Here is a 26,739-nt window from a genome sequence, read left to right on the forward strand (position 1 = left end):
AAGAGGCTGTTAAAACTTGCTACTATGACAAGCTTCTCCTTTGCAAGGACCCCTTCGGATAAGGAATCAGTAGCACCTCTTAGGGCTGTAAGATTAGTGGGGCATTCTGTCCCCCTTTTTGCATTATAAAAAGTAATCAAGGCAAAAGAGATAGGTCTCCCGGCCTGCATTTAATGTCCCTGAAAAACCTGAGTGTCCCAGTTGAAATATTTGATGGAGTCACAGTGCTTTAGAGCAACAAAGATAACTGAACCCCCCCCCCCCCCCCCTTGCCCTCCCAGCAGTTGATTCCCCTGCAGGACAGAAGAAAGTTGAAAGCACTCCCAAAAAAAGTTGTTATTAGTTTCCCATGTTTCCCATGTTTCCTGTAGACAAATGATCTTAAAAGACTTAACAAACAGAATCCACCTCTCGTTTGAGAATTTCACGGATAGACCAGTGCTACTCCATGAGATGAGCCTTAAATCATTCCAGTATCCAGATACAACACCTGCAAGGGGATTAAAGGACATCGCTGGGAGAAAGGAAGCCCCTGCAAAGTCCGTCATTAAGGAATCTTTTGTGGGACTGGGTTGTACCGGGGATTGGTATATGGAGTGGGTGGAAGTCGAGGCGGCATGTGAAACCATAGCCTGAGTGGGAGATCCTAAAATAGGTCTCTCGGCGGGGTCTTAGCAATAATCAGGGAGTCAGTCTGGATCATTAAGATCCGCTAAATGGGTGAACCAATTTGGATGAGCCAGCTGACAAGTAGGAACGCTGTCGGCACCCACAGGACATGTAGGCTGGGTTGAATTTTAAACAAGGAAAGGAGGTCTATAAAAGAAACTCGAAGCCAGAGTTCTGAAACTGTTGTTCAGGGAAGGATGCTGACATGGTTCAGTCAAAATATGACGTGCAATTTCTGGGTATCTGACATTCACTATCACGCAATCCCCCCTCTATCGTTTTACGTGAGGGCCCAATCCATGATACCCGCCGAGCCATTGGGATATTCTTATAATCCTGGATGTCAAAACTGGAGTGTTTAGAAAGAAAGTTGGAAACCTAGTTAATCAGTTGGCCAGTTGATTCTTGACTAGGGGTGGAAAGTACCAGGACCCCAGACAGAACCATAGTATAGGGGCAACAAGCTGGAGGAAGATTAATTATGGGTAATGAGATGCTTTGAGCAGGTTAACAAGGAGTGTAACCCACTAAGGCTTGGAAAGACATAGGGGGCATGTTATGCAAGAAGTTCACGGCTAGAAGAAATAGTACCATGATGCTGAACATCAATAGTCGTGTTCTCATGGGCTGGGGATGTGGGAGCACACATGTTTCATACACTGGGCCTTCAATTAGACTGAGAATGGAGCCGCGTTGGATGGCAGAAGTCATCACTCATCAGGGGAGGTGATTCAGTTCTAATAGAAGTACATGTTTTCCCAAGCCTACTTACTATTTCCTTAGTGTCCAAAGCCAATTTCCCCAGTTTCCAGGAAAGGGATCTGCAGGGCTGGCAATAGAGTTCGTTAACTTCTGTAACACGGATGTCCAGTAGTCCTCTGACGCAGTGATGCAGTTGCAAACATCTTGCCCAATGTACCCCTCGGTGAAGTTAGGGATTTGGCTGAGCCATTGGCTTTTCATTTCCGTTCGGGGTCCAGAGGGTGTGTCATGTCTGAGGTGGGTGAGAGGACCTGAGGAACGCTGCCCTTATGGGTGCCAAAGAGGGGAACCACAACACCCGGGTTAAGTACTGGGCCATCTGAGATTAGCTGAGGAGTAACAGGGGCAGTATCCTCAATGAGTCGGACTGCAAACTGCGGGGCCTGCGGAACCTCTGAAGTCAATGGAAGAGATGAGTCGCTAAGCCCCAGGGATAGGCACCTTTCTGCCAGGTCAGTTTCCTTCGAAATGGCCCCCACCGCTTTGGCCAAGAAAGAATTAGTGGTCGCATGACTAGGGAAGACAGAGGGTATTGCTGTTGCAGCTTTCCATTTACCCATTGTGCCAACAGTACCATAGAAGACAACCCTTACACTTAAAAGCAACGTAAGTGGAAGATGAAAATAAAAGATGCCACCTTACTATTATGCCGATTTTGCTGGGGGGCCAGCCCAGCCGTGTCTGGCCACTGACGGGCCCGCTCTTGGCCGGGTCTTCGCCTGCGTGTGTCCCGTGCTGCAGGAGTCCCCAGGTAATGTTATAGCGCCACCGATCGCTGAAGATTACGGTGGCGGCTTCCTGCCGCAAGGAGGTCTGGGGACTGGATTGCTGCCATGTCCGCTAATGCTGCACCATGGGTCCCTTCTACCAGTCTTCAGACATATCAACAATATTTACAGTGCCATAATCTCCTTGGATTTCCAAACGATTGCAGCTCAGAATGTCTAATACCGTCTGCGTTTTTGTCATCCCCTCCTTGGAAAACTGAAGAGTGCAGCAGAGTTAGAGGGTTCATTTAGGAATGGGTATGTGGCAAAATTCCTACTTTTATTTTGCATCTCACGAACCTTCTGGACAGGTGAGAAATCAATGCAATGTTGGCCTAAAAATAAGACAGCAATTACTTTTTGCTAACTACAGTAGCATGGGATTTGTGCTGGTTAAAAACTTGTTCAATAACAATTTGCATTTTCAAGTTTCAAAGATTATTATTTTTGAAAGCATTGTAAACTTCTATGTGAAGCCATACCCAAGATGTTTAAGATCTGCTCTTTGCATGTCCCATGATTTATTAGGTTTCAATGTGCGCTCAAGTGAAGAAACATGCATGTGTATTAAACTGGTGACTCCAACCAGCTAGTTGGTACTTTTGGACTTATTTACATATAGTTGACCTGCAGCTGTGGTGACAGCAGCTGCTATGGTAATCACTTTTGACTAGTGTTTGGGAAATCGACTCACCAGTGCATTGTGTTGATAAGCAGTGGTTTGTGGTACAAATGGTATTGTTGCATTTATATGATGTTATAAGGGAACATCTCCAAGTATTTCAGAAAGCAAGATAAAGTTTGAAGAATGAGGGCATAGTTTTGGTGATTTGTCAACCATGCCACATCACAGTCAATTTAGCCAAGGAAATCTTAGGTTAGAATTGAAGGAAAAAGCATTAGGTCAGCAGAGATGTCAGTTCCTATATGTTAGGACCATAAGGTTTGCATTTGTTGGACCATATATTCCACATAAATAGCACCAGGTCTTCCAAGTCGGGGAGATGATGTGCTGGGGCTTTGCCTTGAGGCCATTTGGCTCGGAGTCGATTAGACACCGGACACCTTCTTAGCATTAAGAGTGGGGTTCAGGTACACTATTAAATGGCATTTTAGAGTATTTAAGGAATCGAGGAAAGGGACAGATTTATTTATGGTTTAAGAATGAGAAATGCCCATGAAACTCAGCCTTTTTCCAAACAACATAAACAGCAGGCACACAGAAGATGCACCATCAGTTTAATAGTATTACCATTAGGTTGGAGGAGAGGCAGCAAGAAAGATCAGACAAGGTATGAGTCTAGAGAATCTAGAGCATCATCTGTATGGTCCTGAGAGGTAAGACCACGAGGGACATCAGTGATGGGGAGGTGGGACTCAGTGGTTCTGAGCAGTGGCACTATGAGATCTGAAGTGGTGTGACTGTGTGGTCTAGAGAGGCAAGGCCATGATATCACATAAGCTGGGACTGAGGGATTCGAAGCAGTAGGATTATGAGATCTTGAGAGATGGTGTCATAATGTTGAAAGGGGTGGATCTGAGACCCTGGAGCTGGAGAGCCACGAGGACACTGAAATTGGAGTTTTGCTTGCACAATGAGAGATTTAGATTATCTTTCCATAGTAGTCATGTTTGAATAGCTCGCACTGTGAGACAGTGGAGCTTGCATATTTTTTAAATCGGTCTTTTTCATAACTTGAATAGTATTCCCCATCCATTACAATGGTGCCTTCTCTATTTCAGCTGATGCAGATGACTCAGCCAAAGGCGACATCAGCCAGAAGGAGATTGAGGCGGTGTCTGAGAGTCTGTACCAGGCTGATGTGAACAGGGCGCAGGCGGGAGACGTGACTCTGAACAAGCAGCACTTTACCTCCAAATCAAAAGGACGGGAGGACCAATCAGACCAGCCGTAAGACTTCAGCGATCATGCATTATAGACATGGTGGAAAAGGGCTGTATCAATCATAGGAAAGGAGATGACACTTTGTTTCAGTATCTAAACTGTAAATACACAGACCCTGTGCCCAATAACTGGTCCATCTAACCCTTTGTGGGTGCCGCTGAAGTTTCAATAGACCATTGACCGGCGTAGGCAAATGCCCATGGGTGGAGTTTTACAGCACTTACCAACTTCTGATCCTGGTTTTCCCAAAACACTCAAACACTGACACAAATGTACCTTTTTAGTATGTTATCCTCTGTAAAAGGGGTGAATATGCAACTGGTGTTCTCAGGCGTGCTGTGATCTGCTAACGTTGGATGGCAGATCAAGAATACCTGCGTTTTGGGCTGTTAGGTCCACATCGCCCATTCCCAGGATTAAATGGGATGAATAGTGGGACCATGATGCTGCACCGAGAAATGAAGAATTAACAATTGAATTTGTAAATACACATTAGATTCATTGGTAATTCCTCATTTGCCCTGGGAGTTTTACCTTCATTCTCCAAGGGTTTTGTGGTCTCACAATCGCTATTTGACTAGCAACAAAAATACTAGTCCAGTTGGAATTGGACATTATATGGTGGCATCTCAGGGAAATATCTTGTTTTACTATTAGGTTTTCCAATCACATATCTTCATTGTAACAGGATTACTCATTGTTGCACAGAGCCTTATTTTATTGCCCTCTTCTACATCACCGAAGGGTGGACATTGCTTTAGATGACAGGTGCCTCGTAAATGGTCGAAAAGGAGGTGCCTGGTTATTCCTTTCAGCCGACACAAATCTTGGCAGTTAGGAGGAACATGAATTCCATGAAGCTTAATCTTCACGCATTCAATCCTGTCCCAATCCTTCTGTTCCAGACTGTATTCTTACGTGAATGAGGAGCTATTCTCCAAACCTACGTATGCTGCCTTCATCTGCTTGCTGGATAACTATGACCGTCAAACTGGGACGGCTGAGGAGGTAAACCAGGGGGAGATGAAGGAGCAGGACCTCTTTCTGCAGGAGATAATGAAGACCGACGTCATGCAGAAGCTATACACCTTCTTCCACAAAAAACGTAAGCATACGTAGAAAACTGCATTCCCTCACAACTACCCGAGTGTTAGCAAAAAGAGCAATTTGAAAAGTTAAATTTGGCTTAAAACTGATCTTTAAAAAAAGCTTTCATATTAACCTGCTATTTTGTTCATCCTTATGTTTCATCTAATCCAACACGTTAACTCAGATTTTGTCTGTTTCTTCATGTTTTTGAGAGATTGTTTAATCAATGTTCCTTCACCTCAAGACGGAAATGTATACAAATATGAACAATTTTGAAGGGCATTCTTCCTGTTTCAAAGATGCGAACTACTCCTGGTGGTTTTACATTGGTTTCCATCATGGAAAAGTAGACAGAAGTGAAAAATGTTTTATAAAACTTAAGTGCAAACATGATTACAACATTCCCTGCTAGTCTTGTTCAACAATCCCTTACAAGTCAAAGGCTGGCAGTTGGATTCCAACTGGCTGATTTAGAAACATCCTTAATATGTAGCATCTTCTGAGCCATGAGCAGACAATGTAGGTCGCAGTGGAATTTGGAATTACCAATTAGGGAAAAATATGTTCTGAATTATCAGGACAAGAATGAAAAAGATATGCTACTTATACATTGGAACAACAACAAGGTGACGAATGGACTGCTTGAATTTTCTCAACGACTGGCAATCTCTTGGGGCTGCATGCCAGTCCATCATTTTTCAACCAACATGCCACCTCAGTTTAGACCCAGCAATATGCAAATAAGTCTCATCCCTGCTCCAATGGGGACAGTCCAGCCAGAACTGCCAGTACAAGTCCTACCTGAACTGGAATGCAAGCAACCTAGGACTCGTTTTGCCCTTGTTAGGGCTCAAAGACGAGGTATAGCTTGGCTCCAGTGGCTCAGTGAGTAATCAAGCTATACCTGGCTGATGAGCCGGTCCTTGGTTATTTGATTTCCGGTTGAGGGAGGAACTGGCAGTGTTAAAGGGTCGTTATAGTTAGGTGAAAATGTCAGTTAAACATACCATTTTAAACTAACAAAACCACTGAAATTCACCACTTATAGTTATCTGAAGTAACTATAACATGTGCCTTAAAGTAATTATAACGTGCGCCCCCACCATGCACAGTGATATCATAAATAGTGTTGTTTCAGATGCTGCAGTGACGGTATCAATCATGTCATAGAAAATTTCATGAGTGATATGTGAAGCAATTAGTAGTGCATGGTTAGTTTAAAATGGAATGTTTTAACTGAAATTTTCAAATAACTGTAACATTTTTTTACCCTTAGATTTTTTTCAGTGAATTTCAATTTTTTTCATTTTTTTATGTAAGTAACATGTTACAATTCCTAACTATACCCTCACTATAACCTTTTTTTTCAGTGAATTTCATGTTTTTTTAACATAAAGAAAGATATCCGTTGGCTGTGGGTGGCATGGGGTTGGGTGCACAAGGCTGACTATGTTCTGTAACAATAAAAAGGGTGTCATTTCATTCATTCATTAAACGTTTATTTGATTTTCAGAGAAAATCATACAAGTGTATAGTGAAAAATGTATCCATGATAAAACAAATGGCCTTAAAATAATAAACTATCAAATGATGCATAAAATATATATAAATAACAATCACATTAAAACTCTGTACATAAAATCCTAGAACAGAGGGCAATACTAGCGGGATGCATGTAAAATCCCAGATAGAAAATCGGAAACAAAAAAAGCACAGTTTGGGAGTGGACAGGAGCTGGAGATATAAAAAGGCCAGTCTAATTTGTCTCAATCCCTGTTCGGCTAGGATAGGTCTTTTAAATTTATGCCGCAGGGCAGAGAACATTGGACAACGCAAAACTATATGCACATAAGTGCAAATGCAGGCATAGTCACATGTAAAAAGGGGTAAAGTCGATTGAGAAAACCAAACAGCCTTTGGGAATAACAACTGATGAAAATTATTCAGTCTAAGGAATGTTAAGAAACACTGAGACATGTCCAGAAGAATGTAGGGCTCCATTCCCAAGACTGATTTAACCAATACGTGGCCTCAGAATGACTATTTTGCAAAGGCAGAGTTCTCCATCTCGAAAGTCACTCTCTGGGCACAGGCCTGCTTAACTCACATTAAGTCCTTTTTTACAATACCCCTGAGATCAAGAAAAAGATCTGGGCGGCCCAGTTTGGAGAAAGATTTCTTGATGTATAAAATCATGGGATCTGGGTAGATTTGTCTAGTGTCAAACAGTCGTGGAGGATGAGTCTATTTAGGTGAAGATCCTCTTTATGCCACCCAGAGCATCATAGGAGCAATGGAGGAATACGAATAAGTCAGTGATAAAGTTCAAACACAGTTCCTCATGAACAATTTCAGTGGGAGTACCCTGGCATACAACCAGGAGATTTCTCAAAAAACTGTTTTCGATTACCTGGATGGAATAAAGGGTGTCATAAGTAATGCACACCTATTGACATTGTAAAAGGGCCCTCTCCCTCAATAGAGAAGGAGCTTTCAATCAAGTTGAGTGGCGTAACTTCTTTCAAACCATAACGAGAATGGGATTTGGCCCACAATTCTTGAGATTGGTGCACTTCTGTACAGCCCCCCATCTGTGCAAGTGAACTGTGGTGGCTTTCTCTCTTGCACAATTGTTCTGGTCAGTTTATCTCTTTCCTTCTCAGGTGTCTCTCTGGAAGTGCTGATGTCCCTGATCACAGAATCCCTATAACAGGAGTGACCATTGCTGGGCACCCTGGCTAGAGTTCCTTTTAAATGGCTCCCTAGAGAATGAAGTACCCGCAAATCTTGCTCAGTGGCAACATCATCAATATGGTACAGGGCAATGTGACGCCACTAAATGATCAAATGCAGCAAGACTCTCTGCAATGGCAACATCTTCAACCCTCATTATGGGGCCGGATCCAGACTGTCAACATGATGGTAGCCAAAAGATTTAATTACGTATTCGGTATGTTCCTCATTCCACTCTGAGTTGATGCACAGATCAAAACGTACATATGGGGCAAGGATAGGCCCAGGCTGAATATGATCAAATTGTAAACAGACACAGCATCTGAAGGTCTAAGACTCCATAAAACTGATCATTACTACACAGTCCATCAACTCTCACAAATGGCTTATCACTTCCAGGACAATATGGACAGCCCCTCTTGGCTCATTATAGAGCTGTGCCTCCAGAGAGTCGAGATGGGGACTGAGGTGCTTAACAGGTGACACAAGGGCGCAATTGACCAAGCCAACTCAATACTACTGTCATCTATTGCAACCTGGAGATCCATTTATTGCAAGTTTAGTCTCAATGGTTTCCTCCCGCTGGAGGCCCCTCTCTGGTTTAATGCAGAGCGGAAGATAGATAATGCCCCTTTCCTTTTGCCAGACTGGGCCGCAATGGGTATACGTACCATCCAACTTGTTATGGTGTGAGACAAAGTGAAATCCTTTCCTGTGCTATGTGACGGAATTAACCGAGTGATATCACAACTCTGGAGATACAACCAACTGAACAATCTATCCGATACTCTGCAAACTTCTCCTATACACAAATACCTCGTGAAATGGAGCGGTCATACTGGGAACTAATTTCTGGTTTGTACAGTTTGATAATCAAGCTGAAATCAAAACCTATGCGAAGATACTTGTTCCACCAATGATTTCTCTCAATCCTAAAAGTTTGCACGGAGAAGGACTGGTCCCAACTTCCATCTACACATAAACATGGCCTATGGGAAGCATGAATGAAACTGGGCTACTTCAAACTGCTCCACCTCTGGCACTGGACCCCACTAGGCTCCATAGGGAGGAACTGGCCCCATTTACAACCTGCTGGAGATGTGGGCAACTGGGAGGTGATACTATCCACATATTGTCTTCATGCTCACTTCCGACTGCATAATGGAATGCCGTTTGGGGGTCCCTTCAGCACCTAGGCACACTCAACATTCGTCCTGCCTTGCATTATTACATGACTCTGACAACATGGTGGGGCTGGATCTCTATGGCAAGAGGTGACTGAATTCCTCCCCAGCCATCGCCAAGCTTTGCATTTTATGCAAATGGAAGCCGGGAGCGATACCAGCGCTACGGGGAATGGGCATAGGCCCTCACTATATTGGCCTCCTTTGAGAGGTCAATATACAAATTGAATGATTAGCTTGCAAAATTTGAGGCCATATGGGACCTCTTCCTGGAGACATTACATTAATTACCCCCTCTGCGACCCATCAATGAGACCAGTCAGAGTTTGTATTCCCCTCAAAGACTATGTCTCAGTTCTCACAGACTGTCCCAGACTCTTCTGAATAGCAGAGGAGACTTTGTCCCATGGAGTCGTCCTCTGCGTAGCTTCCAAAAATGACATTACCCAACTTATATTTGGGATTCTGAGCATTGACACTGGAACATACATGACTGATAGTCCCTTGAACACTATGCAAAGGTTTTTCTTTCTTCTCACATTGTATATCTTCAATTCCCTAACGTGTTCTGATTACCTGCCTCATAGCCTTTATGTCTTTCGGGTTCTGGTCACGTCTCCATATCACAGCGGTATATTTCATTGAATTTATTACTGGTTGTTCGAACATTGGGGAATTTTGATTCTTTTGTTATTGATCTATGTGGACAAGCTTATTGGAGATTATCATATGCTGGACATATGACATGACCTCTGCCCACTTTCTTTTCTGCATTGCTGTAAAATGCTTAATGAAAAGTATTCAAACAAAAAAACGGGCCTATTGGCTTTCTTATGGGGTCAGTACATCAACGTATATAAAGCAGACCTATTATCTTTGTCAAAAAGTCACCAATAACTATAATCAAATGGGTACTTCAGAAATCCACACACCACAATGTGTAATTGAAGTGAATCTTATAAAATGCATTCAATAAAGCCTTGTTTATTAACAAAAAAAACATCAATAAGGCTTTGAGGCATTTTTTTACATTTTCCAAACCACAAAGTGTAGCCATACAACCAAACACAAAGGTGCCCTGCACCTCCACTGAACAGCATACAGCTCCAGCTTGGAGTGCTTTCAAAATATATAGTAAGATCTCTTGGTATCATGGATTATTTGATCCAGGAGACATATTGTTTTATTCTAATGTTGCTAGGCGACTGCTGCACTCCCTGTAGCCCCCCACAACATTAATAAAATGATGTGTTGGGCCTCTGCCCATTCTATCGGCACCATAGGAACAAGAAATAGGGCACGAAAAACCTTAGGGCATTTTGGGGGGTTTCTTACACAGAGCAGTGAAGAATAAATGAGCGGCACTGGACATTCAATTAATACTCATAGAAAAAAAAAAACTGTGTGCTGTGGTGCCCCCTCAGGGCACCTACAACATATCCAAATGTTGGGGGAAATAGGGGGAACCCCTAGGCCCCCTTCAACTACCCTGCAACTGTATTAATATATATATATATATTATCTACTGGCGGTCGCCAGTAGATAGTTATAGTTAGGACCGAGTTTCCATAGGAAATCTGAAAATTCTATTTTGAATAACTTTGGCGCCGGTTGACGAATCCTCGCAAAATTTTCAAAACTAATGGGGCGCTCCGCTCAGCTCCTACCCTGAAAGTCTTGGGGTGATTCGTCAAGCGGGGGCTGAGAAAAAAGGGGGGTCCCAAAACGCGTTTTCCCCATGCGTTTTCCCATAGGACCTTTAGTCGAAGGTACAGCCCAAACAGCTGAACAGAATAACTTGAAATTTGGCAAAGAGGTAGTCCTCAGGTCAGGCATGTGCCTTTTGCATATATGGTGTCAATCTGTTCAGTATTTCCTGAGAAAATTGCAGTTAAAAGTACATAAATATCTATAGGCGCGCATCGTGCGTGCACGGTGCGCGCACGGTGCCGTGCACGAGCGTAATTCAGATTGGTTGTTAGATGTCAGTCAACATTCGAATCGGTCGAAATCAGGAAGTGTCGGACGCCATTTTGTGTGTCGCACTGAAACAGAAAGGTGGAAAACGTGAAAAGGGGGCAGGGTAGAGAGTTCCTGAAACCTAGCCTTTGTCAGGGGGTCCCTGAAGGACCCCTAAGGGTGAAAAAAACATTTTATTTTTTTTCAAAAAATCGCGCGGTGCGCGCACGGTGAAAAACCCTTAGAAAAAAAAAAACATTTAAGAACGTGAAAAGGGGGCAGGGTAGAGAGTTCCTGACCCCCTAGCCTTTGTCAGGGGGTCCCTGAAGGACCCCGAAGGGTGAAATTTTTTTTTTATTTTTTTTCAGAAAATCGCGCGGTAAAAAACCCTTAAAAAAAATTTTTTTTAAACTGTTTATAATTTTATAGAAGATATTAACTATGCTGTTCAACTTTATCCAAATTTTATAAAAAAAGCTGAGCCATTCCATATTACAGGATACAGTCAATCTATAATTATATACATAGGTAGTTTATTGTAAAATAAATATATAAAAAAAAATAATACATACATAAATTAGCATTTAAAAAACCTTGCAAATTCACTTAAAAAACCATAGGTTTCACACACGTTATAGTTAGGAATTAGCATTTAAAAACCTTGCAAATTCACTTAAAAAAACCATAGGTTTCACACAAGTTATAGTTAGGAATTAGCATTTAAAAAACCTTGCAAATTCACTTAAAAAACCATAGGTTTCACACATGTTATAGCTAGCTGGACATTTCACTCGTAAAAAAACCATTGAAATTCCCACGTTATAGTTAGTTCAGGTAACTATAACTCACGTGACCGCAATCCACTGCTGATGACGTCACATATTACATCACTGATGACATCATCCAGTGAATATGTGTCTCTCTGTAAAATAAATATTTTTTATATATGTATATATAAAGGTTAATGGAAGAATAAACGGGTAAATAAGTGTCTAAATGGATGTTTTTTTTTGTAAAATTAATTGTATAACTGACTTATTAACAGTATCTTAGTGAATACAGTGATGTATATGTGACGTCATCAGCAGTGGATTGCGGTCGCGTGAGTTATAGTTACCTGAACTAACTATAACGTGGGAATTTCAATGGTTTTTTACGAGTGAAATGTCCAGCTAACTATAACATGTGTGAAACCTATGGTTTTTAAGTGTGTGAAACCTATGGTTTTTTAAGTGAATATATATATATATATATATATATATATATAAATATATATATATATATATATATATATATATATATATTCACTTAAAAAACCATAGGTTTCACACATGTTATAGTTAGCTGGACATCTCACTCGTAAAAATACCCAAAAATTCCCCCGTTATAGTTAGTTCAGGTAACTATAACTCACGCGACCGCAATCCACTGCTGATGACGATGAATTTGGATAAAGTTGAACAGCATAGTTAATATCTTCTATAAAATTATAAACAGTTTTAATAGCTTTTTTATTTTTTTTTAGGGTTTTTCACCATGCGCGCACGGTGCGCACACCTCGCGATTTTTGGGAAAAAAAAATTAAATGACAAAGGCGAGGGGTCAGAAACTCTCTACCCTGCCCCCTTTTCACGCTTTTATATGTTTTTTTTTTTTAAGGGTTTTTCACCGTGCGCGCACCGTGTGCGCACCCCGCGATTTAAAAAACAAATAAATTTTTTTTCACCTTTCGGGGTCCTTCTGTGACCCCCTGAGAAAGGCTAGGGGGTCAGGAACTCTCTACCCGGCCCCCTTTTCACGTTCTCCACCTTTCCTTTACAGTGCGACAGACAAAATGGCGTCCGACACTTCCTGATTTCGACCGATTCGAATGTTGACTGACATCTAACAACCAATCAGAATTACGCTCGCGCACGGCACCGTGCGCGCACGGTACGCGCGCATGCGCGCACGGTGCGCGGCTATAGATATTTATGTACTTTTAACTGCAATTTTCTCAGGAAATACTGAACAGATTGACTCCATATATGCAAAAGGCACATGCCTGACCTGAGGACTACCTCTTTGCCAAATTTCAAGTAATTCTGTTCAGCCGTTCGGGCTGTACCTTCGACTAAATGTCCTACGGGAAAATGCATTGGGAAAACGCGTTTTGGGACCCCCCTTTTTTCTCGGCCCCCGCTTGACGAATCACCCCGAGACTTTCAGGGTAGGAGCTGAGCGGAGCGCCCCATTAGTTTTGAAAATTACGCGAGGATTCGTCAACGGGCGCCAAAGATATTCAAAACAGAATTTTCAGAGTTCCTATGGAAACACGGTCCTAACTATAACTATTTACTGGCGACCGCCAGTAGATAATATATATATATATATATATATATATATATATATATATATATATATATATATATATATATTGCTGCTTCAAAACACCAGTCAGGTGCACTCGCAGGCGGGTGCTTCTTCGTGCGGGGGTGTACCCGCATTCAAATATTGCTGCAACTCTCCTTCTCACATCCACCATCCAAAGAGAAAGACAGCACTCGCGGGGGCCGTTTCCAAAGTTTCGGTAACAACCTTCATCTATCATAGATGAAGGTTGTTACCGAAACGCGTCTGTTTGTTTACGTGACAGTTTCCAGTTAATGAACTTTGGAAACGGCCCCCGCGAGTGCTGTCTTTCTCTTTGGATGGTGGATGTGAGAAGGAGAGTTGCAGCAATATATATATATATATATATATATATATATATATATATATATATATATATTTTTTTTTTTTCAAGAAATCCTTCTGGATCCTTGGAAGGAAAACGAAGCCGTGTGTGGTCCTTCAAAATCTTTATTCAGCCACTTCTGCCACACGCGTTTCGATTGAATTAAACTACAAAAAAGTGCATTGGAAGACTTGTAGTTCTTTGGTGAAACTGTTACGTATACGCAGCACGTGGTAGGTGACAATTACGCATTAATTAAAATTCATTTGATATTGAATAAAACAAGCGTAAAACAACTGCATAAAATATATACAAACTTTTCTTTACGATACAGCTATATACACTGTGAATTAAATAATAAATATATAAATATTAAATATTTTTTAAAAAGCCTCTGTTGTTTGTCAATGCAGCCCCAGTGGGCTTACGTCTCCAAGATTATACCTCTTATGCTGCTGCGTAATTGTCACCTACCACGTGCTGCGTATACGTAACAGTTTCACCAAAGAACTACAAGTCTGTCTTCCAATGCACTTTTTTGTAGTTTAATTCAATCACGTGGGTAACAATGTAAAAATGGCCGCTTGCTTGGATTTCATTTGTCAGTGAACAAGAGTGCGTGGCACTCAAAACGCGTTTGGCAGAAGTGGCTGAATAAAGATTTTGAAGGACCACACACGGCTACGTTTTCCTTCCAAGGATCCAGAAGGATTTGTTGAAATTTAACAGGACCCGCTTCTGTGGGGTCCTCCCGTAACGAAGCGACTTCCGTTGTGGAGGAGGCAGTTTATACACAGAGGACGTCTTCCTAATATATATATATATATATATATATATATATATATATATATATATATATATATATATATATATATATATATAAAGCTCCAAGGACTTCACTCGAAGAATGAAGGAGACCGCACTCAGCAAGGTTTCTCGATGCGATTGTTTATTGCATTGTTTCGAGATAGCAGCAGTAACACCAGGACGCGTTTCGGAGTTCGCGCCTTTTTCGACTGAGTTACAACGTGCAGGTTACGTGAGCAGTATTATATCCGGTTCACATAATCTAGTTCCGGTTCACTTAAACATAAACATAGTGAAAAGACTGAAAATACAATTTAAATCGGACTTTTGTTCACTTGAGAAAAATAATATATATTTTGCATCATGAGTAAATAATTCTGAAGTTCATTATTACAAGTGAAAAAAGCACTTTGGAACCAATAAAGTAAATACATAGATAGGCGGTCAATTTTAGGCGAATTGTTGTGCTAAATGAGTCAAGTCAGCCTACAGTGATTAATAATTCAAGATTCTGCATTCAACAAAAAGTAAGTATTTACATATAATTCATTTCAAACTCTCTAAACATAATTGAGCCATGTATGGGCATAAAGTGACAGTAATATATTCATCACAGTGAAGCAGAAAAAACACTCTACCATCTTAGTCCCCAAATATCGAAAAAATATATTATTTCAGCGTTTACCTAGATGACATGACAGTTCCTCCTCTGTATTCAAACCATAAGGTGTTGTGGTTTGGAGGTCAATAATAAAGCGAGATTCTAATCTCCTCAACCTCAATTCCCGATTTCCCATTCGGTCACTGACTGGGACATGATCAAGGCAGAAAAACGACAATAGATTTCTGTCACTATTGTGGTATTGTGCGAAATGTCTCGCTACAGGGTATGAGGAGTCTTGCTTTTCAATTGCTCTGGCATGTTCTAGGATGCGCTTTTTTGTGGGGTGGATCGTGCTGCCAATATATTGCTTTGGGCAAGGACATGTAAGACAGTAAACGCAGAATGGCGTATTACAAGTCATCAGTTTGTTAATTGGTCTCGGTTTTTTCATAACCAGGGACATTGTATGAAGATACCTTTTTACTGTTCCTACACGCCTTACATTTCAGACAGGGGAAGAAACCGGAAACTTTACTGATAGGTTTGACAAAAGGAATAGGTTCATAGTGGCTGTTAACCAATTTGTCTTTTAAGGATCTACATCTTCTGAAGGTTATTTGTGGATAGGGTGGTAAGATGTCACCTATTATTACATCTGTTTTCAGAATATGCCAATTCCGGCAAAGGATCTTTCTCAGGATATTTGTCTCATTAGAGAAAGTTGTGATAAATCTGCAAATATCTGATTTTGTTCTAGCCTTAGCACGGTTTGTGTCTAATAGTGATTGTCTTGAGATTTTGTTGACCTCACTTAGAGTTTTCATTAGTAGGTTAGGACAGTAGCCACGTAATCGAAATCTTTCAATGGCAGTTGATGCTTCATATTGAAAGTCCACCTCACGGGAACAGTTTCTTTTTAGGCGTAGTAATTCACCGTAAGGGATGCTGTTTTTTAAAGATTTTTGATGGCTACTCTGTGCTTCTAGTACTGAATTCCCTGCAGTCTCTTTTCTGAAGAGAGTGGTACATATACTCCCGTCTTGGACAAAGACTTTAAGATCCAAGAAGGGGACTTGTTGCGTGCTAATTTGTCCAGATAAATGAAGATTCAAGGTATTTGTGTTGAGTGCTGAAATATATTTTTCAGCTTCGTCCTTAGGTCCCTTCCACAAAATAAACAGGTCATCTATGTACCTATACCATAGAATAATATTTTTAGTCCAATGTTCATATGTATCAGCCCAGGCCACCTGCCTCTCCCACCAGCCTACGAATAGGTTCGCGTAACTGGGGGCGAAGCAGGTGCCCATGGCTGTACCCTGGATCTGACGATAGTGTTGTTTGTCAAACAAAAAGATGTTATTATTGAGGCAGAACAAAATAAATTCAGTGAGCATGATATTGTGCTCAGCGAATTGAAGATATCTCTCCTTTAAAAAATATTCTACTGCCTTCACACCATGCTCATGTTTAATGATTGTGTAGAGGCTTGTAATGTCCAAGACAATCATGAGCATGTCAGGCTCCCAAGGTGTATTAGCAATATTACAAATGAAATGCGTCGTGTCTTTGATGTAAGAAGATAATGTTACCACAAACTCCCTCAAGAAAAAATCAATGTACTGAGACATGTGTTCTGTTAATGACCCAATGGATGACACGATAGGACGACCTGGCGGTCTGTCCAAGTTTTTATGGATTTTGGGTAGATGATAGAAAGTAGCTGTAGTGGGATATGGGCATGTTAGATATTTAAATTCATCAAAATTGAGCATATGTCGATCAAACCATTTCTGAATCAATATATGATATTCATTGATACTTGCAATATACTCAGATTTAACAATTGGAGAGTAACATGATCTGTCTGAGAGTAATCTCATTGCCTCCTCCACATAGAACTTTCTCGTCATTAATACCACGTTCCCTCCTTTGTCGGAGGGTTTGCAAATTATATTTGGGTCATCCATTAATTGTGAAAGAGCAGTCCTTTCTTTCACAGTAAGGTTGTTGGATAAGTTCGTAGATTCTGAGAGTCTCAATTCCATGAGATCTTTCTTCACTGATTCCTCAAAGATATCTATAGAGTCGTAAGGAGTGACTGGAACAAAGGTTGATATTTGCTTGAAATGAGTTTTTGGAGCAATTTGTTCAATACCAAAGCTTTGGATACAGGAAACATCTTTAGTTGCACCTGGTCCCATTGTTTCTTGACTGGAAAGTACACATAATGTTTCAAGGTCATCCCCTGTAAGGGTTGTTATTGGATCAGGGACGGAAATCTGCTGAGGTGCATCACTGATATTTCCTTGCACGTTTTTGGATTTGAAAAATGTCATCAATTTTAACTTCCTGGAAAAAAGATATAGATCGATCCGTGTTTGAGTATATTCACATCTTTTTGCTGGACAGAAAGTTAGGCCTTTTTTGAGAACAGATACTTGTTCCTCCGTTAGTTGTTTTTGAGTCAAGTTAACAATAGTGAGATTATCAGAGCTCTCTAATTTTTGGATCCTCTCTTGCTGCGGGTTTGCCAGGCGATTCCTTGATTTTGACTTTGAGTGGCCGCCCCGTCTTGTTTTCCGGCCGCATTTCTTCTCCTTGATGTTTGGAACCTGCCGCGTCCCCCTCTTTGTCGTGAGTTGCGCATTAGTTTGAACTCCTCTAAAAAACGACTTTGTATTGAGGAGGGCATGGCTGTTTCACTAAATTCCTCCCCTGATTGCTCTGCATCTGTGCTCACATTTGATTCAGAGGTATCTCGGATTTCCTGATCTTGAGGAACAATCCTTCTGAGCGCTTTCCTTGGCCCATCAAATTTTCGTGCAAAAGTAAGTACTCTTCCTTGTTCGTAGTCCCTTGCATCTCTATTGAATTTCGTATGCTTGCGTGTCTTGATTTTTTCTTGGTAGTTTATCAATCGGTCCTTCATTGCTTGTCTGAGTTCATCTTTGGTTTTTGTATCCGGGTTAGTCGCAATAATGGCTTCCAATTCCTCGATTTCTTTGAGACATTTTTCATGGTCGCTCCATGCAAACTTTATCAATATTTTAAGCATGCCAACTGAAGATTCCGTTGTGTATGCAGCCCATTCCTCTAGCAGCGCTGGGTCCGGGTTTTCATAAGAAGGAATCGTATAAATACGTAAACCTCGAGGTATTCGTTGTACATCAATATAATGTTGGAGCGAGGTGGCCTCCCACCATTTCTGTGTTTCTCGTTCCAAAAGTCTCTCTAGTTTGACAAATTGGTTCTCGAGTGAACTGGGTTCTTTATTTGCATGATCCTTTTCGACACGAGATGTCGGGGCACATTTGAAGACTTGTGCTGCCTCCGCCTGTCTCGATTCATTCGAAAACATATTTATTTTCGGGCTCGTAAAGCTGCACGCATTCAATTATGGTTCTTGCTTTAACGCTCGTACTGCCGTAAGTTTAGTTGCAAGCATGGACTTTTAATCTAAACAAATATACCGGTGGGCACAGACTCACCGACCGGGTCCAAAGGCAGCGGTGCTCGTAGCGGTGAAGAACGCTCAGGAAATCCACCAAGATCCGCTTTATTCGGCACTCAAGGAGCGGGTGCAGGTCCAAGTCGTGGCGGTGGTTCCACGTAGATATAAAGCTCCAAGGACTTCACTCGAAGAATGAAGGAGACCGCACTCAGCAAGGTTTCTCGATGCGATTGTTTATTGCATTGTTTCGAGATAGCAGCAGTAACACCAGGACGCGTTTCGGCGTTCGCGCCTTTTTCGACTGAGTTACAACGTGCAGGTTACGTGAGCAGTATTATATCCGGTTCACATAATCTAGTTCCGGTTCACTTAAACATAAACATAGTGAAAAGACTGAAAATACAATTTAAATCGGACTTTTGTTCACTTGAGAAAAATAATATATATTTTGCATCATGAGTAAATAATTCTGAAGTTCATTATTACAAGTGAAAAAAGCACTTTGGAACCAATAAAGTAAATACATAGATAGGCGGTCAATTTTAGGCGAATTGTTGCGCTAAATGAGTCAAGTCAGCCTACAGTGATTAATAATTCAAGATTCTGCATTCAACAAAAAGTAAGTATTTACATATAATTCATTTCAAACGCTCTAAACATAATTGAGCCATGTATGGGCATAAAGTGACAGTAATATATTCATCACAGTGAAGCAGAAAAAACACTCTACCATCTTAGTCCCCAAATATCGAAAAAATATATTATTTCAGCGTTTACCTAGATGACATGACAGTTCCTCCTCTGTATTCAAACCATAAGGTGTTGTGGTTTGGAGGTCAATAATAAAGCGAGATTCTAATCTCCTCAACCTCAATTCCCGATTTCCCATTCGGTCACTGACTGGGACATGATCAAGGCAGAAAAACGACAATAGATTTCTGTCACTATTGTGGTATTGTGCGAAATGTCTCGCTACAGGGTATGAGGAGTCTTGCTTTTCAATTGCTCTGGCATGTTCTAGGATGCGCTTTTTTGTGGGGTGGATCGTGCTGCCAATATATTGCTTTGGGCAAGGACATGTAAGATAGTAAACGCAGAATGGCGTATTACAAGTCATCAGTTTGTTAATTGGTCTCGGTTTTTTCATACCAGGGACATTGTATGAAGATACCTTTTTACTGTTCCTACACGCCTTATATTTCAGACAGGGGAAGAAACCGGAAACTTTACTGATAGGTTGGACAAAAGGAATAGGTTCATAGTGGCTGTTAACCAATTTGTCTTTTAAGGATCTACATCTATATATATATATATATATATTAAAGCTCCGTGGTGATCCAACGATTTGAGCCGCACTCGAAACCACAGATGCTTTTTTCCCCTAAAAAAGCATTTATTGGTGCGAGCTGTAACACACTCCAGTCCTTTACAAGCAGTTAGCCGCCACCTGACGCGTTTCGAGATTAACTCTTCTTCAAAGGTAGTCGTGGTTAAAAAGGAGCATGAGGCTGCAGCATCCTAAATATCACTATCGTGCGCCCTGATTGGGCCGCTCGTGATGAGGCAGCACGTTGCATTATGAATTATGCAGTCTTTTACTTTCCTTAGATGGATGTCCTTTTGTAATCTCTGCTGAGATAAAGCTCGCAAATGAGCCCCAGGGTGCCTTCGAACTCCAATCCAGAAGTCTGTGTTCCACTTTGAGTCCCGTGACATCGGGCTCTATGGCCCCCTTCTTCTGGGGTGGTGCTGGCTCGACAGCAGGACAGCCGCCTGAAATTAAAGCTCCGTGGGGATCCAACGGTTTGAGCCGCACTCGAAACCACAGACGCTTTTTTCCCCTAAAAAAGCATTTATTGGTGCGAGCTGTAACACACTCCAGTCCTTTACAAGCAGTTAGCCGCCATCTGACGCGTTTCGAGATTAACTCTTCTTCAAAGGTAGTCGCGGTTAAAAAGGAGCATGAGGCTGCAGCATCCTAAATATCACTATCGTGCGCCCTGATTGGGCCACTCGTGATGAGGCAGCACGTTGGATTATGGATTATGCAGTCTTTTACTTTCCTTAGATGGATGTCCTTTTGTAATCTCTGCTGAGATAAAGCTCGCAAATGAGCCCCAGAGTGCCTTCGAACTCCAATCCAGAAGTCTGTGTTCCACTTTGAGTCCCGTGACATCGGGCTCAATGGCCCCCTTCTTCTGGGGTGGTGCTGGCTCGACGGCAGGACAGCCGCCTGAAATTTAAGCTCCGTGGGGATCCAACGATTTGAGCCGCACTCGAAACCACAGACGCTTTTTTTCCCTAAAAAAGCATTTATTGGTGCGAGCTGTAACACACTCCAGTCCTTTACAAGCAGTTAGCCGCCACCTGACGCGTTTCGAGATTAACTCTTCTTCAAAGGTAGTCGTGGTTAAAAAGGAGCATGAGGCTGCAGCATCCTAAATATCACTATCGTGCGCCCTGATTGGGCCGCTCGTGATGAGGCAGCACGTTGCATTATGGATTATGCAGTCTTTTACCTTCCTTAGATGGATGTCCTTTTGTAATCTCTGCTGAGATAAAGCTCGCAAATGAGCCCCAGAGTGCCTTCGAACTCCAATCCAGAAGTCTGTGTTCCACTTTGAGTCCGGTGACATCGGGCTCTATGGCCCCCTTCTTCTGGGGTGGTGCTGGCTCGACGGCAGGACAGCCGCCTGAAATTAAAGCTCCGTGGGGATCCAACGATTTGAGCCGCTCTCGAAACCACAGACGTTTTTTTCCCCTAAAAAAGCATTTATTGGTGCGAGCTGTAACACACTCCAGTCCTTTACAAGCAGTTAGCCGCCACCTGACGCGTTTCGAGATTAACTCTTCTTCAAAGGTAGTCGCGGTTAAAAAGGAGCATGAGGCTGCAGCGTCCTAAATATCACTATCGTGCGCCCTGATTGGGCCGCTCGTGATGAGGCAGCACGTTGCATTATGGATTATGCAGTCTTTTACCTTCCTTAGATGGATGTCCTTTTGTAATCTCTGCTGAGATAAAGCTCGCAAATGAGCCCCAGAGTGCCTTCGAACTCCAATCCAGAAGTCTGTGTTCCACTTTGAGTCCCGTGACATCGGGCTCTATGGCCCCCTTCTTCTGGGGTGGTGCTGGCTCGACGGCAGGACAGCCGCCTGAAATTAAAGCCCCGTGGGGATCCAACGATTTGAGCCGCACTCGAAACCACAGACGCTTTTTTCCCCTAAAAAAGCATTTATTGGTGCGAGCTGTAACACACTCCAGTCCTTTACAAGCAGTTAGCCGCCACCTGACGCGTTTCGAGATTAACTCTTCTTCAAAGGTAGTCGCGGTTAAAAAGGAGCATGAGGCTGCAGCATCCTAAATATCACTATTGTGCGCCCTGATTGGGCCGCTCGTGATGAGGCAGCACGTTGCATTATGGATTATGCAGTCTTTTACTTTCCTTAGATGGATGTCCTTTTGTAATCTCTGCTGACATAAAGCTCGCAAATGAGCCCCAGAGTGCCTTCGAACTCCAATCCAGAAGTCTGTGTTCCACTTTGAGTCCCGTGACATCGGGCTCTATGGCCCCCTTCTTCTGGGGTGGTGCTGGCTCGACGGCAGGACAGCCGCCTGAAATTAAAGCCCCGTGGGGATCCAACGATTTGAGCCGCACTCGAAACCACAGACGCTTTTTTCCCCTAAAAAAGCATTTATTGGTGCGAGCTGTAACACACTCCAGTCCTTTACAAGCAGTTAGCCGCCACCTGACGCGTTTCGAGATTAACTCTTCTTCAAAGGTAGTCGCAGTTAAAAAGGAGCATGAGGCTGCAGCATCCTAAATATCACTATCGTGCGCCCTGATTGGGCCGCTCGTGATGAGGCAGCACGTTGCATTATGGATTATGCAGTCTTTTACTTTCCTTAGATGGATGTCCTTTTGTAATCTCTGCTGAGATAAAGCTCGCAAATGAGCCCCAGGGTGCCTTCGAACTCCAATCCAGAAGTCTGTGTTCCACTTTGAGTCCCGTGACATCGGGCTCTATGGCCCCCTTCTTCTGGGGTGGTGCTGGCTCGACAGCAGGACAGCCGCCTGAAATTAAAGCTCCGTGGGGATCCAACGATTTGAGCCGCACTCGAAACCACAGACGCTTTTTTCCCCTAAAAAAGCATTTATTGGTGCGAGCTGTAACACACTCCAGTCCTTTACAAGCAGTTAGCCGCCACCTGACGCGTTTCGAGTTTAACTCTTCTTCAAAGGTAGTCGCGGTTAAAAAGGAGCATGAGGCTGCAGCATCCTAAATATCACTATCGTGCGCCCTGATTGGGCCGCTCGTGATGAGGCAGCACGTTGGATTATGGATTATGCAGTCTTTTACTTTCCTTAGATGGATGTCCTTTTGTAATCTCTGCTGAGATAAAGCTCGCAAATGAGCCCCAGAGTGCCTTCCAACTCCAATCCAGAAGTCTGTGTTCCACTTTGAGTCCCGTGACATCGGGCTCAATGGCCCCCTTCTTCTGGGGTGGTGCTGGCTCGACGGCAGGACAGCCGCCTGAAATTAAAGCCCCGTGGGGATCCAACGATTTGAGCCGCACTCGAAACCACAGACGCTTTTTTCCCCTAAAAAAGCATTTATTGGTGCGAGCTGTAACACACTCCAGTCCTTTACAAGCAGTTAGCCGCCACCTGACGCGTTTCGAGATTAACTCTTCTTCAAAGGTAGTCGCGGTTAAAAAGGAGCATGAGGCTGCAGCATCCTAAATATCACTATCGTGCGCCCTGATTGGGCCGCTCGTGATGAGGCCGCACGTTGCATTATGGATTATGCAGTCTTTTACTTTCCTTAGTTGGATGTCCTTTTGTAATCTCTGCTGAGATAAAGCTCGCAAATGAGCCCCAGAGTGCCTTCGAACTCCAATCCAGAAGTCTGTGTTCCACTTTGAGTCCCGTGACATCGGGCTCTATGGCCCCCTTCTTCTGGGGTGGTGCTGTCTCGACGGCAGGACAGCCGCCTGAAATTAAAGCTCCGTGGGGATCCAACGATTTGAGCCGCACTCGAAACCACAGGTGCTTTTTTCCCCTAAAAAAGCATTTATTGGTGCGAGCTGTAACACACTCCAGTCCTTTACAAGCAGTTAGCCGCCACCTGACGCGTTTTCGAGATTAACTCTTCTTCAAAGGTAGTCGCGGTTAAAAAGGAGCATGAGGCTGCAGCATCCTAAATATCACTATCGTGCGCCCTGATTGGGCCGCTCCTGATGAGGCAGCACGTTGCATTATGGATTATGCAGTCTTTTACTTTCACAAGGTGCACAGGTACAGACCACAGCACGCTGGAAGTAGATATTAGTGCAAGTTTATTCCATATGGATCAGCATGACGTGTTTCGGCCGTGTTGCCACTGCCTTGATCACATGACACGCTGAGAGCCAACCATGCAAGATATAGTGCAAACTAACTTCCCTCCTCCCACATAGATCAATGGAACTGCGATAAACAAACAGCAAACTACAGGTGTGTTCAAGGCAAAAAATAGAAGAAATATTCAATCACAGAGTACAATGTCGTTCCAAATAAAAAATAATTGGAAACCACTCGCAATTAAACCATAGTGGTTAAAATTAACATCATATAGCCCTAATTTTACACTAATCACGATTCCACAGGTAAAATAGACTGCCCTCTATTTCATACATAGATGGGTCCAAAGAGTGAGAAGCTAAATATACAAGAACATGTAAAGGGGGAGGAAAGAAGAAAACATGAAAGTGAGTAAATAAAATGTATGAGGCCATAGCGTTCCTCTCAAATAAACATTAAAATCCAAAAACTTAATTTTAAATAATCATTAAATTTAAACAAAAAAGAACCACTCACTTTTTGTTATGTCACTCAACATTGCTGATTTCATAATGCTTGTGATTTAGGACACAGTAATGGTGTATTGATAGATCTCATGTGGTTTATAACCAAATTCTAAACATGAAGGACATGAAAAAATACATATGTATCACTATGCTCAATAAATAGCTGATTGTTGCATAAAATGTCTCATCCAAGAACAATGAATTGAAAATGGGACTATGCTAATACCCAATAAAGTGCAAGTGCAATAAATATGAGGGTTAAATCAAGCTAAAAACATTTTGACTATTAAAACATCCTCCAAAAGATATTAATGTACTACAGGAAAAAATCAACTATACATATCATAAAGTGCAAGTGCACCTGTGCAAAATCAGCAAAACATGTGCAAATAGCAAAGTAATAGCAGCAAAAAAAGAGAAGTCTCATGGATGAGATTTATGTTTTAAAGTGCTAAAAAATACTGAAGTAATAAATATTGCAGCACCCATAAAATCGTCTAAAAGTCCAGGTACACAACCTCAGTAAAAGCCCAATTACAACCATTATATACATGTGATCAAGGGCAAGTGGTGCCCGAAACGCGTAATTTGAGGACAATAAAGGATTAATTGCCTGTATTTCCGATGGTTTGTGACTCTCTGTGTGGTGAATGCGACTGCACTGGCTGACGGAGCGTCTCTATGGTCTTGATAGATATATATATACACACACAGTTGCAGGGTAGGAGTACCCTGGCCCCAGGACCCACAACAAAAGGAAGGTTTTTTGATGCTGCAGGTGACATGGTACTCCCATGGGACCCAGTAAGGCTAATCCAACACCTAAATGCTGTGCTCGATGGGGGCTGCTTGAGGGGGTTTGGATGCAGGGCCTGGCCACAGGCCAATCCTTGAAACGAACTCCCACTGCGCACGGTCTGGGATTAGCCACCGTGTAGTTGGGCCAGATTGTCCATGGTCTGTGAGCAATCCTCTACTGTGCACGGTCACAACGTATGCTCCGTGACAGAGTTAGGTAAGCATTATACAAAAAGAACGGAAATTCACTGGAAGTGTTTTTTTTTTTAAAGTGGCTTTATAGTTAGGTAAGGGAATAAGATCTTAATTTACATTTAAAAAAATCAATGAATAAAACAAAGGTTAAAGGAATATTATAATTAGGTCTGTTGATAATATCTTACTTTACGCTAAACTAAAAAGCTCAGAATTGATTGAAAAGATCAAAGGCTACACTGACGTTATAATTAGATAAGTTACTAAGATTTTAGCTCATTTAAAAAACAAAACCTAGAAATTCAATGAGAAAATAAAAGTTAAAGTGGCATTATAGTTAGGCCTATAACTTGTGCCCCCACCAACGCTTTACCAATGACCTCAGGTATTACAGCACTCATGATATGCTCAGTGACATTGTTGATGACATCACTGATAACATCTCAAATGGCATCATTGATGACATCACTGAACACATCATCCAACCTACTGCTGTTCAATTTACTTTATAAACCAGTCCAGCATTTCAGTTATGAAACTAAATACTGAATGGCTCAAAAGCATGTAAAGCATAAATTCCCAATCAGACTCAGAGGTCCCCTTAGAAGAACCAACCTGCTGCTACGCACAACCTTTGCCCTGTACTGAACACTTTGTGGCTAGCCGACTTGATGTGGGTAGTCAACCAGACACAGGTGGGAAAGCTGGTGCTGCATACAGACTTTGCACTGTGATCGACTAGTAATGGAGAGTCCACTCTCTTCAGACACCCCAACCCCATTAGGTGGCCAAGGCCCTACAATGCACAACCTTTGCCCTGTACTGAACACTTCATGGATAGCCGACCTCTTGTGGGCAATGAACCGGACATGGGTATGAAAGTATATACTGTAAACAGTCTTTACCTGGTGCAGAACTCCTCTTTGGAGAGCCTCCTCCCTCTATACAACCAAGGCTCCTTAAGAGGTCAACGCCCTACAACACACAACCTTCACCGTGTACCAACTACTTTGCACATAGCCAACATCTTGTGGGCAATCAAGCACATATGGGTAGGCAAGTACCTGATGCGTACAGATACCACTCCTATGCACAGTTGTGGTGCAGAAGAGGCTCTTCCATTAATGGGCATCTGTAAAGAGCAGACAAAAGAAAGAGCCCACCTTTTAACCCCTTGCATGCGCATGACGGAACCGCGCCGTCATGAGCCACGGGCGGCGTGTGCTCATGACGGCGTGGTTCCGTCAT

General features: G+C 42.4%; 1 protein-coding gene across 6 annotated transcripts in view; it reads left to right on the forward strand.

Annotated features, from left to right (window-relative positions):
• ENDOU (endonuclease, poly(U) specific) overlaps positions 1-26,739 on the forward strand; it is a 245,130-nt gene that overhangs the window by 154,098 nt on the left and 64,293 nt on the right. For all 6 annotated transcript variants that reach the window (XM_085654781.1, XM_085654782.1, XM_085654783.1 and 3 more), the window contains 2 exons: positions 3,942-4,110; positions 5,010-5,209. In XM_085654781.1, the coding sequence (XP_085510907.1) occupies positions 3,942-4,110; positions 5,010-5,209 (369 nt within the window). The remainder of the gene's footprint in view (positions 1-3,941; positions 4,111-5,009; positions 5,210-26,739) is intronic.

The sequence above is a fragment of the Triturus cristatus genome, chromosome 4_1 (assembly GCF_964204655.1).
Source record: "Triturus cristatus chromosome 4_1, aTriCri1.1, whole genome shotgun sequence".
In the NCBI taxonomy this organism is placed as follows: Eukaryota; Metazoa; Chordata; class Amphibia; order Caudata; family Salamandridae; genus Triturus; species Triturus cristatus.